General features: G+C 41.8%; 2 protein-coding genes across 8 annotated transcripts in view; both read left to right on the top strand.

The window, feature by feature from the left end:
• LOC118938160 (ADAMTS-like protein 4) overlaps nt 1–2,333 on the top strand; it is a 109,809-nt gene extending 107,476 nt beyond the window's left edge. For both annotated transcript variants that reach the window (XM_036939944.1, XM_036939936.1), the window contains exon 17: nt 1–2,333. This exon is cut by the window's left edge and continues 58 nt beyond it. In XM_036939944.1, the coding sequence (XP_036795839.1) occupies nt 1–73 (73 nt within the window). In that variant the 3' untranslated portion in view covers nt 74–2,333.
• Nucleotides 2,334–3,777: 1,444 nt separating this feature from the next.
• The window catches only part of LOC110519442 (CUGBP Elav-like family member 3), a 74,594-nt gene continuing 65,871 nt past the window's right edge, over nt 3,778–12,500 (top strand). For 2 of the 6 annotated variants that reach the window (XM_036939920.1, XM_036939888.1), the window contains exons 1-3: nt 3,778–4,372; nt 4,593–4,620; nt 4,924–5,170. In XM_036939920.1, coding sequence (XP_036795815.1) covers nt 5,026–5,170 — 145 coding nt within the window. In that variant the 5' untranslated portion in view covers nt 3,778–4,372; nt 4,593–4,620; nt 4,924–5,025. Of the gene's footprint in view, nt 4,373–4,592; nt 4,621–4,923; nt 5,171–12,395; nt 12,460–12,500 lie in introns of those variants that run through there. The other 4 variants (XM_036939912.1, XM_036939905.1, XM_036939896.1 and 1 more) reach the window with 4 other exon arrangements.

The raw sequence follows: 12,500 nt of genomic DNA, 5'->3' as shown, positions 1-12,500 counted from the left end.
TGTCTACTCCTACTACAAGACTGCCTGCTGCGCCTCATGTACCCAGAGTGCTCAGCGGGCCAAGAGGCACTGACCAGCCAATAACAGGCTTCCAGCCGAGATCAGCCAGGGGTCAGGGTTTCAGGGGTTAGAAGTCAAAGCGCAGGTTACCATAGAAATGATCAGACCATAGAAATGGAGTGGATATATTACCACATAAAGTGGTGATTGAATTGTGTTCTGGGCCAGATGTACAGCCGTTATAGAGGGGATGTTTTGGAATGTGATTTACTTTGTTACTAACTACATTTCTTACATTTTGTGGGTTATCTGCATATGCAAAAAATGTGCCAATAACATTGTACAGAGCTCCATAATATGGAACATATCTGATTTCTATGTCCACTCTTTCTGTTTCTATGGCTGAGAGATGCTGTGGATGATGTATGTACACCCAGGACCTGGGTCCAGAGCTCTGTCCCAGTAGCCAAACTTGCATACCACTTAGTGTGAGGTGAAGTATTGTCCATGCATACTATGTAGTATGCTAGTATGGATAGATGGGACCCAGAAGGTATAACCCAATAGCAGTGTAAGTCTATGATGTATGTTTTCTATGTTTGTGTTCTATATGCCAAAAAACTATTTTAAATGTCTCCTCAGTGTTTATACAGCATCATCAACATTTGGTGAAAACATACCAAAATGTAAAATGGTGGCCTAGTACAAGTGACCTGTTTTTAAAGGACATTAGTGGAGAGATGTCCATAACCTGAGAACGCCCCCAATCTGAAAACAAGCAGGGGTAGAATGAAACGACTGTATGGTCTATTGGTGACTGTCCAGGTATCCAACCTGTGCCCTCACGACTGTTAGCCCACTGAACTAAAGCCAAGGCATTACCCCTGAGAGCTAATACCAGTATTCAGGCCTCAGCCAAGGTTACACCCAACCACCTCTGCTACATACAGAAAATATACCACTACCTGAGACATTTGTATCATCTGACCCATCAATATGTTCAAGAATGGTAGGTATTGAAATAACATTGTATTCATTTATGTATTCATTTTCAGAAATGCATTTGCCACAATATGCTGAAGAGCAAGCTGTGTCTGAAAGGTCCAATTCAGCTGTTTTTATCTCAATATCAAATCCTTTCTGGGTAACAATGAAGTACCCTACTGTGACTGTTTTCAATTCAAATGGTCAAAAACAAACAAAATCACTTCTTAGCAAAGAGACATTTCTCATGCAAGAATTTAGCTAGGAAACTGAAAACTACTGTAGCTGTTATTGGCAGAGAGGTTTGAAACTATTTCTCTTTTTTGGTCTCTTAACTAACTGGTGATGTCACCATGCAGACCAAAACTTCATCCCACCAAAACAGGGAGAACTTTCAGGCGGTCTTTTCAAACAGCTCTTACACTAAAATGCATTATCATCATTTTCACAATTTCACAGTATTATTCCAAACTCATAGTGTGGAAGGATATATAAAACACAGGAGAATCACGTTTTTGAGTGCACTGGGCCTTTAACTCCCAAAGGAGCAAGTAACACTCCCTGACTAATTTGTGTTTTTACTGAAAATGTTTAAAAAGGTCTTGGACTTAAACAAAGCTCTTTTTAACAGATATTGCCCCTATGCCTTGACATAGTTGTAAAATGTTACTGTATGTTACGTCTACAGCATACAGACACACACACACACACACACACTCCACAGGTGAACGATGTGTATATTTGTCAGTCAATATTACATTTGTATGTCTATATTTCTGTGTGAACATATACTTAATATACATATACATAAATATCTCCTATATTGTGGTATGATTTGAATTTTAGGCATACTGTACATGTTAACTGTATGCATATATTCATATAAAGTATTCATATTTTTCAGTCATCATATTAAGAAGAACAAATTATATTTTGCTACCCTTAGATGGTGTGTGTTGTGTGTGTGTGTTTGTCTTCCTGTCTCTGTGAAGTTGCCTATTTGTGTTTATTTGTGTGAGTATGCAGCCCTGGGTGTATTCTTGTATGAGTCTATCTGTGAATGTCATTTTCATGTTTTAAATCGTTTTTAGTAGAAACAAAAAGTTTTATATTAAAAAGTCTGAAAAAAAGGATAGTAATTTATCTATTATAAAAAAATACATGTAATTTATTTTTTTTCTTAAGAGGAGCTGTAGCAAATTCCCTTTGTTGCTACCGTGTCAGAGTTTATGATCAGAAGTTATTGCGTAGAAGTATATGGATTTTGTATTATTTTGAAAAAGGCAAACGAGTGTGTGGAAAATGCTATCACAAACTTAATTTGAAATAAAAACTGAAACCAGAAAATAGTGCACTTTTCTTTCCCCCAATTAGCAGGCCTAGATGTCCCATATCCTCAACAGTGGCCTAGTGGCCGTATTGTGTGCTTGTAAAGCTGTAGCCAACTTGTCTTCCCTTGTTCAGAATAGACTAGGTTGTGTTGTGATAATAACTCAAGCAAACTTAATATGACTTGGATCTAACGTTTCCTCTACGAAACAAACGACACCATTATGTGTATAAATGCTAACCTGACGATAAATCCGGATCTATAGGGGGCAATTTCGCCCTATTCTAGCCCTAGGCCTACTCCACAGACGACAGAGAAACCGAAAAGCCCCAGTTCTGACACCACCATGAAAGAGGCCCGAACATCAGTTCCTCATGCATGCTCGTGCCGTTGCCTACAGCTACGCTCAGTAGGTGATACGGTGTAGATCACCGTGGTAGGCCGCGCGTGCCGTCCAGCGGCTTGTGCCTGGTAAAGACCCCACGTGTGTGAACTGACGATATATAACGGTGGGAGCAGTAGGCGGGGAGAGGGGGGCATGAGGTGGTGGGAGGCAGATGGTGACCTTTCAGAGTAAATTACCCCGAACTCTCTGAATCCTCTCCTCAAGCGCAAGGAGGGTGGCAGAAGAAGAAAACAAACACACACCGGAAAGAGACCAAAGAGAACCCCACCAGCAATAAATATGAGTTAAAAAGCTTCATAGTTTGATGAAGGTTGTAAATATCTTGGTTCAGGACCACGGACAGATGAGGTCTGCTGTGCCTGTATCAGAGCGGTGAGGATCCCTCCCTCACTAGGCTGAAACGACGGTGTATTATTGTAGGTTAACCCATACTGTTAGATCAGTGTAGTCTGTAGCATAGGCCTATCCTCTTCTCTATTTTCGCTTTCTCCCCTTTCTCTCGCACATTAGGCTAGCCTATTTGTGTACATTATGGATATGATTACGAATTTAGCGTTTGTTCAACACGCAGAAGAGAACTGATTAGGGCAACCTCAAGGCTGGCGTGTGTGTGTTGTGTGCGCAGCTGTAGTCATGACGCCGCTCGCGCGCGCTGGTAGTATGGCAGGCTTCAGCACCACGGCCAGAGCTCGCGGGCAGAACAATAGGCAGCACGGCGTTCCAGAACTTCAGGCACCGTCCACGAGCACTCACACACTGGACACTAACGTAGACATAGTCAAAGAGCTTGTTTGAAAACGCTTATACAAATTGTCGACTAATCCTGGTTTTGATAACTGAAATAGCTGTCCATATATATTCCACAGTGTTCCCTATATGCTACTTTCAGGGCTAAAAGGTGTAGGCTACGTCTACGAAAGATAAAATGGGTTCTCTTTTTAAGGTTGGAGTAGAGTTTTTGACGGTCCCTGCCTTTTACGTCACAGCCTGTCCACCGCTCGAGGGAGAGGGGGGAGGGAGGGCAGGATAGAGAGAGAGGGAGACACCGGTAGACGACGTCAAACGCTACGGTAGCCTATACACTGAGGGAAAAGAGGGGTAGCGCGGGAGGGAAACGTTAGATATTAATAAGTATATTTTAATATATGTGTTAGCCTTTAAATGTTTATATAAATGGACTGCTGGATTTATCAATAGCTGGCTGCTGCAGAAATAGTTTTAAAGAATATAGCCTTGTAGCCTAATAATTGCAGAAATTTGACTATTCTAACAGGCAGGGCAGTACTCAGAGAGTGACTGACTGGCTTTACCGGATTTGCCAAGAGTCGTGACGAGAGGATAGAGCAAATAACCGATCACCGAGGCACCGGGTTGGGGATATGTGATCTGATGATCGCTTGCCAAGACGTGAGACCTTAACGGGAGCAGCAACTCCACTGATCTGTTACGGATTCGAAACCGGGAGAGGGAGCGATTGGCACAAAGAGCGGAGAACGAATCGCATTGAGTCTACTATTCCCGGAGGGAGGATAACAGGAGACGCGCACTGAAGACAACAACGCCACGGTAAAACGTGGTTAAAATAAACAAAATCATCTCAAATTACTCTCGGGATTATTTTACAACGTGGAGTGAAGGATCTCTTGAAATCGGTAGGATTTTTAAGACCAAAGCTCCATATTGTGTTTTTGTGAGCATGTGTTTTATGTGTATTTTGTGTGTATGTTGAGCCGGGGCGGACAAAGAGATGAGCCCCCATACGTTGACATCCAATGAGTGTATGTAACCTACAGCTGGCCAAACAAAGAAACCGCTCACAGCCGCTCTACAGCGCTCATCTACGGTCTAAACCATATATTTTCCTTTCCCCAGGGGCTCCGAACACCCTCACGTCCTAAAGGTAATATATCACTTTTATTGATATTTAATTTTAATTTCTGTTTTATTGCAATTTAAATGTCTTAATTATTTTTTGATTGGCTGTTCATAATTTGCATAATTGTTTTTATGAGAGGCGCAAGTGCCATTGTCTGTGTCAATAGGCTAATATTGTAAAGATATGAGAATTCATCCAAAAATATTGATTTGGTTTTATTCAATTAATCAATGATTATCCTATATTGTGAAAAAAATTAAATAACACATTTACATATCTTGTTTTTATGTCCATCTCCTTTTCCTTCTCTCCTCCAACACCCTCCAGCTCTGGTCGCTCCTCTCCAGAGGACCGACTCTGCTCGCACTCACCCCGCTCTTCTCACCTCGAACCCCGCAGAGCACCTGTCGTTCTCCCCGCTGTCTCCCGATGAAGGAAGCCGACGCGATCAAGCTGTTCGTGGGGCAGATTCCTCGGAATCTAGAGGAGAAGGACCTCAAACCGATCTTTGAACAGTTCGGGAAGATCTACGAGCTGACGGTGATAAAGGACAAATACACCGGCATGCACAAAGGTAGGCGAATAATGGGAACCCAGCCACCTGTAGAAATAATTCTGGACACAAATAGGCGTTTGGGCTAGACTACTCACTGGCAGACACACACACACACAAACACACACACACACACACACACACACACACACACACACACACACACACACACACACACACACACACACACACACACACACACACACACAGCTACAGGAGGTTGATAGTAATGCTGGTCTAGGTTGATAGTAATGCTGGTGTAGGTTGATAGTAATGCTGGTGTAGGTTGATAGTAATGCTGGTGTAGGTTGATAATAATGCTGGTCTAGGTTGATAGTCATGCTGGTCTAGGTTGATAGTAATGTTGGTGTAGGTTGATAGTAATGCTGGTTTAGGTTGATAGTAATGCTGGTGTAGGTTGATAGTAATGCTGGTGTAGGTTGATAGTAATGTTGGTGTAGGTTGATAGTAATGCTGGTTTAGGTTGATAGTAATGCTGGTTTAGGTTGATAGTAATGCTGGTGTAGGTTGATAGTAATGCTGGTCTAGGTTGATAGTAATGCTGGTGTAGGTTGATAGTAATGTTGGTGTAGGTTGATAGTAATGCTGGTTTAGGTTGATAGTAATGCTGGTGTAGGTTGATAGTAATGCTGGTGTAGGTTGATAGTAATGCTGGTTTAGGTTGATAGTAATGCTGGTGTAGGTTGATAGTAATGCTGGTGTAGGTTGATAGTCATGCTGGTTTAGGTTGATAGTAATGCTGGTCTAGGTTGATAGTAATGTTGGTGTAGGTTTATAGTAATGCTGGTGTAGGTTGATAGTAATGCTGGTGTAGGTTGATAGTAATGCTGGTCTAGGTTGATAGTAATGCTGGTCTAGGTTGATAGTAATGCTGGTCTAGGTTGATAGTAATGCTGGTCTAGGTTGATAGTAATGCTGGTCTAGGTTGATAGTAATGCTGGTGTAGGTTGATAGTAAAGCTGGTCTAGGTTGATAGTAATGTTGGTGTAGGTTGATAGTAATGCTGGTGTAGGTTGATAGTAAAGCTGGTCTAGGTTGATAGTAATGTTGGTGTAGGTTGATAGTAATGCTGGTCTAGGTCGATAGTAATGCTGGTTTAGGTCGATAGTAATGCTGGTCTAGGTTGATAGTAATGCTGGTGTAGGTTGATAGTAATGCTGGTCTAGGTCGATAGTAATGCTGGTTTAGGTTGATAGTAATGCTGGTCTAGGTTGATAGTAATGCTGGTGTAGGTTGATAGTAATGCTGGTCTAGGTTGATAGTCGTGCTTGTTTAGGTTGATAGTAATGCTGGTGTAGGTTGATAGTAATGCTGGTTTAGGTTGATAGTAATGCTGGTCTAGGTTGATAGTAATGCTGGTGTAGGTTGATAGTAATGCTGGTGTAGGTTGATAGTAATGCTGGTTTAGGTTGATAGTAATGCTGGTGTAGGTTGATAGTAATGCTGGTTTAGGTTGATAGTAATGCTGGTCTAGGTTGATAGTAATGCTGGTGTAGGTTGATAGTAATGCTGGTTTAGGTTGATAGTAATGCTGGTGTAGGTTGATAGTAATGCTGGTTTAGGTTGATAGTAATGCTGGTCTAGGTTGATAGTAATGCTGGTGTAGGTTGATAGTAATGCTGGTCTAGGTTGATAGTAATGTTGGTGTAGGTTGATAGTAATGCTGGTCTAGGTCGATAGTAATGCTGGTTTAGGTTGATAGTCGTGCTTGTTTAGGTTGATAGTAATGCTGGTGTAGGTTGATAGTCGTGCTTGTTTAGGTTGATAGTAATGCTGGTGTAGGTTGATAGTAATGCTGGTGTAGGTTGATAGTAATGCTGGTTTAGGTTGATAGTAATGCTGGTCTAGGTTGATAGTAATGCTGGTGTAGGTTGATAGTAATGTTGGTGTAGGTTGATAGTAATGCTGGTGTAGGTTGATAGTATTGTTGGTGTAGGTTGATAGTAATGCTGGTTTAGGTTGATAGTAATGCTGGTCTAGGTTGATAGTAATGCTGGTGTAGGTTGATAGTAATGCTGGTGTAGGTTGATAGTAATGCTGGTTTAGGTTGATAGTAATGCTGGTCTAGGTTGATAGTAATGCTGGTGTAGGTTGATAGTAATGTTGGTGTAGGTTGATAGTAATGCTGATTTAGGTTGATAGTAATGCTGGTTTAGGTTGATAGTAATGCTGGTCTAGGTTGATAGTAATGTTGGTGTAGGTTGATAGTAATGCTGGTCCAGGTTGATAGTAATGCTAGTTTAGGTTGATAGTAATGCTTGTTTAGGTTGATAGTGATGCTGGTGTAGGTTGATAGTAATGTTGGTGTAGGTTGATAGTAATGCTGGTCTAGGTTGATAGTAATGCTGGTCTAGGTTGATAGTAATGCTGGTGTAGGTTGATAGTAATGCTGGTCTAGGTTGATAGTAATGCTGGTGTAGGTTGATAGTAATGCTGGTCTAGGTTGATAGTCATGCTGGTTTAGGTTGATAGTAATGCTGGTCTAGGTTGATAGTAATGTTGGTGTAGGTTTATAGTAATGCTGGTGTAGGTTGATAGTAATGCTGGTCTAGGTTGATAGTAATGTTGGTGTAGGTTGATAGTAATGCTGGTCCAGGTTGATAGTAATGCTAGTTTAGGTTGATAGTAATGCTTGTTTAGGTTGATAGTGATGCTGGTGTAGGTTGATAGTAATGTTGGTGTAGGTTGATAGTAATGCTGGTCTAGGTTGATAGTAATGCTGGTCTAGGTTGATAGTAATGCTGGTGTAGGTTGATAGTAATGCTGGTCTAGGTTGATAGTAATGCTGGTGTAGGTTGATAGTAATGCTGGTCTAGGTTGATAGTCATGCTGGTTTAGGTTGATAGTAATGCTGGTCTAGGTTGATAGTAATGTTGGTGTAGGTTTATAGTAATGCTGGTGTAGGTTGATAGTAATGCTGATCTAGGTTGATAGTAATGCTGGTGTAGGTTGATAGTAATGCTGGTTTAGGTTTATAGTAATGCTGGTGTAGGTTGATAGTAATGCTGGTTTAGGTTGATAGTAATGCTGGTGTAGGTTGATAGTCATGCTGATCTAGGTTGATAGTAATGCTGGTGTAGGTTGATATTAATGCTGGTCTAGGTTGATAGTAATGCTGATGTAGTAGCACTATCATTGATGTAAACACTTCCACAGTAGAGTAGGCTGTCTGTTTAGCATGTGTTTGATGGTGGGTCACCATGGAAACACTGTCACTTATCACCGTCTCCTGATCACATACAGTACCAGTCAAAAGTTTGGACACATCTACTCATTCAAGAGTTTTTCTTTAATTTACAATTTTCTACATTTTAGAATAATAGTAAAGACATTAAAACTATGAAATAACACAAATGGAATCATGTATTAACCAAAAAAGTGTTAAACAAATCAAAATATATTTTATATTTGAGTTTCTTCAAAGTAGACACCCTTTGCCTTAATGACAGCTTTGCACACTCTTGGTATTATCTCAACCAGCTTCATGAGGTAGTCACCTGGAATACATTTCAATTAACCGTGCCTTGTTAAAAGTTCATTTGTGGAATTTATTTCCTTCTTAATGTGTTTGAGCCAATCAGTTGTGTTGTGACAAGGTAGGGATGGTATACAGAAGATAATCCTATTTGGTAAAAGACCAAGTCCATATTATGGCAAGAACAGCTCAAATAAGCAAAGAGAAACAACATTCTATCATTACTTGAAGACATGAAGGTCAGTCAATCCAGAAAATTTCAAGAACTTTGAAAGTTTCTTCAAGTGCAGTTGCAAAAACCATCAAGCGCTATGATGAAACTGGCTCTCATGAGGACTACCACAGGAAAGGAATACCCAGAGTTATTTCTGCTGCAGAGAATAAGTTCATTAGAGTTACCAGCCACAGAAATTGCAGCCCAAATAAATGCTTCACAGAGTTCAAGTAACAGACACATCTCAACATCAACTGTTCAGAGGAGACTGTGTGAATCAGGCCTTCATGGTCGAATTTCTGCAAAGAAACTACTACTAAAGGACACCAATAATTAGAAGAGACAATGGACATTATACAGGTGGAAATCTGTCCTTTGGTCTGGAGTCCAAATTTGAGATTTTTGGTTCCAACCGCCTTGCCTTTGTGAGACAAAGTGTAGGTGAACGGATGATCTCTGTATGTGTATGTGATGGTGTGGGGGTGCTTTGCTGGTGACACTCTCTGTGATTTATTTAGAATTCAAAGCACACTTAACCAGCATGACTACCACAGCATTCTGCAGCGATACGCCATCCCATCTGGTTTGTGCTTAGTGGGACTATCATTTGTTTTTCAACAGGACAATGACCGAACACACCTCCAGGCTGTGTAAGGGTTATTTGACCAAGAAGGAGAGTGAGAGAGTGCTGCATCAGATGACCTCACAATCATCCGACCTCAACCCAATATAGATGGTTTGGGATGAGTTGGATCGCAGAGTGAAGGAAAAGCAGCAACAAGTGCTCAGCATATGTGGGAACTCCTTCAAGGCTGTTGGAAAAGCATTCCAGGTGAAGCTGGTTGAGAGAATGCCAAGAATGTGCAAAGCTGTCATCAAGGCAAAGGGTGGCTACTAAAATATTAAATATATTTTGATTTGTTTAACACTGTTTTGGTTACTACATGATTCCATATGTGTTATTTTATAGTTTTGATAACTTCACTATTATTCTACAATGTAGAAAATAGTACAAATAAAGAAAAGCCCTTGAATGAGTAGGTGTGTCCAAACTTTTGACTGGTGCTGTATATCAAACAGTGTCTTCTGGGAGAGGATGGGGGAAGGGGAGAGTATATTCTTTCTCTCTTTCAGTCTTTCTGTCTGTTTCGCTCTCTCTCGCTCACACTCTCTAATCCTCTAGTGTCTGTGCACGTGCGTACACACGTGCGCGTGTGTGTACTCAGTCGTGAGCTTGGTTGGTTTTTGGATCACTGTCGTTCCTGATCTCTCTGTTTATCTCTCCGTCCCAGCCCTCCCTCACCTTAAATGGGAAAACATGGAATGCGGTCCGATCTGTAGGTTAAACATTGGGATTTTCTGGGAAAAGCCAACAGCTCCTACATTATTAGAGATATGGGTATAAAGACATCCTCTATGACTGGAGAGCAGCCTATCGTATCCTTATAAATACCCCCCCCCCCCCCCCCCCCCCCCCTGTTAGCAGGTGTCCTGACCCTTAGCCTTTAAGCCATGACCCCAAGTCACTCTAGTTCAGATGATGGGTGTTATCTTAATATCTGTCTAACCCTGGCATACCTCTAGTCTAGTATACAGTCACACACACACACACACACACACACACACACACACACACACACACACACACACACACACACACACACACACACACACACACACACACACACACACACACACACACACACACACACACACACTAGGTAGACCCATTTTTCTGACCTGTGGTGTTATGTAGGAGCTTAGCCGTTTCTCCAGTCAGTATAATGGAGTGGTAAGCCTACTGATTCAAGCGTGCTGAGAGGGAGACCATCTCAAGTTTGGAGAATCCCCTTTAGAGCTGCAACAATAAGCCCATCTTTAAGAGGGCCCTGTGTGTGTGTTTGGAGGGGGGGTCATTGTTAATTTCTATTAAGTGTGTGTGTGTTTGGAGGGGGGGTCATTGTTCATTTCTATTAAGTGTGTGTGTGTTTGGAGGGGGGGGGGGGGGGTCATTGTTAATTTCTATTAAGGGTGTGTGTGTTTGGAGGGAGGTGGGGTCATTGTTAATTTCTATTAAGTGAGTGTGTGTTTGGAGGGGGGGGGGGGTTCATTGTTAATTTCTATTAAGGGTGTGTGTGTTTGGAGGGAGGTGGGGTCATTGTTAATTTCTATTAAGTGAGTGTGTGTTTGGAGGGGGGGGGGGTTCATTGTTAATTTCTATTAAGTGTGTGTGTGTTTGGAGGGGAGGTCATTGTTCATTTCTATTAAGTGTGTGTGTGTTTGGAGGGGGGGTCATTGTTCATTTCTACTAAGTGTGTGTGTGTTTGGGGGGAGGGTCATTGTTCATTCCTATTAAGTGTGTGTGTGTGTTTAGAGGGGGGGTCATTGTTAATTTCTATTAAGTGTGTGTGTGTTTGGAGGGGGGGGGGGTCATTGTTAATTTCTATTAAGTGTGTGTGTTTGGAGGGGGAGGGGGTCATTGTTAATTTATATTAAGTGTGTGTGTTTGGAGGGGGAGGGGTCATAGTTAATTTCTATTAAGTGTGTGTGTGTTTGGAGGGGGGTCATTGTTAATTTCTATTAAGTGTGTGTGTTTGGAGGGGGGGTCATTGTTAATTTCTATTAAGTGTGTGTGTGTTTGGAGGGGGGGGGGGGTCATTGTTAATTTCTATTAAGTGTGTGTGTGTTTGGAGGGGGGGGGGGTCATTGTTAATTTCTATTAAGTGTGTGTGTGCTTGGTAGAGGTTTTCTAATCCTGCTGTTGTTATAAGTGTGTGTGTGCGCTTGGTAGAGGTTTTCTAATCCTGCTGTTGTCATAAGTGTGTGTGTGTGCTTGGTAGAGGTTTTCTAATCCTGCTGTTGTCATAAGTGTGTGTGTGCGCTTGGTAGAGGTTTTCTAATCCTGCTGTTGTTATAAGTGTGTGTGTGTGCTTGGTAGAGGTTTTCTAATCCTGCTGTTGTCATAAGTGTGTGTGTGCGCTTGGTAGAGGTTTTCTAATCCTGCTGTTGTTATAAGTGTGTGTGTCTTTTTGTCGGTATCTGTGTTCGTCTCTACAGTATGTCTGTGTTCGTCTCTACAGTATGTCTGTGTTCGTCTCTACAGTATGTCTGTGTTCGTCTCTACAGTATGTCTGTGTTCGTCTCTACAGTATGTCTGTGTTCGTCTCTACAGTATGTCTGTGTTCGTCTCTACAGTATGTCTGTGTTCGTCTCTACAGTATGTCTGTGTTTGTCTCTACAGTATGTCTGTGTTCGTCTCTACAGTATGTCAGTGTTCGTCTCTACAGTATGTCTGTGTTCGTCTCTACAGTATGTCTGTGTGTGTCTCTGTGTGTCTGTGTGTGTTCTCTGTGTGTCTGTGTGTGTCATTATGTGTCATTATGTGTGTGTGTTTGTGTGTGTCTCTGTGTGTATGTTGTTGAGTCATGCTGGAAAGGGCTGATGGTTCTGTAAGCATTCTGAGCTAGCATGTTGCTCTGCTGTGTGTATAACAACTCTGAGAACAGCCCTGGTTAACTTGCTGCCTGTTGTCTTAGTGGTGGTGACAGGTTTGTGACAGCTGTAGGAACAACATTGGCCAGCCGCTCTACCTACACACAGGTACATGAGAGAGAGAGAGAGAGAGAGAGAGAGAGAGAGAG

This window comes from Oncorhynchus mykiss, chromosome 2, assembly GCF_013265735.2.
Source record: "Oncorhynchus mykiss isolate Arlee chromosome 2, USDA_OmykA_1.1, whole genome shotgun sequence".
Lineage (NCBI taxonomy): Eukaryota > Metazoa > Chordata > Actinopteri > Salmoniformes > Salmonidae > Oncorhynchus > Oncorhynchus mykiss.
This window is presented reverse-complemented; position numbering and strand designations above follow the sequence as displayed.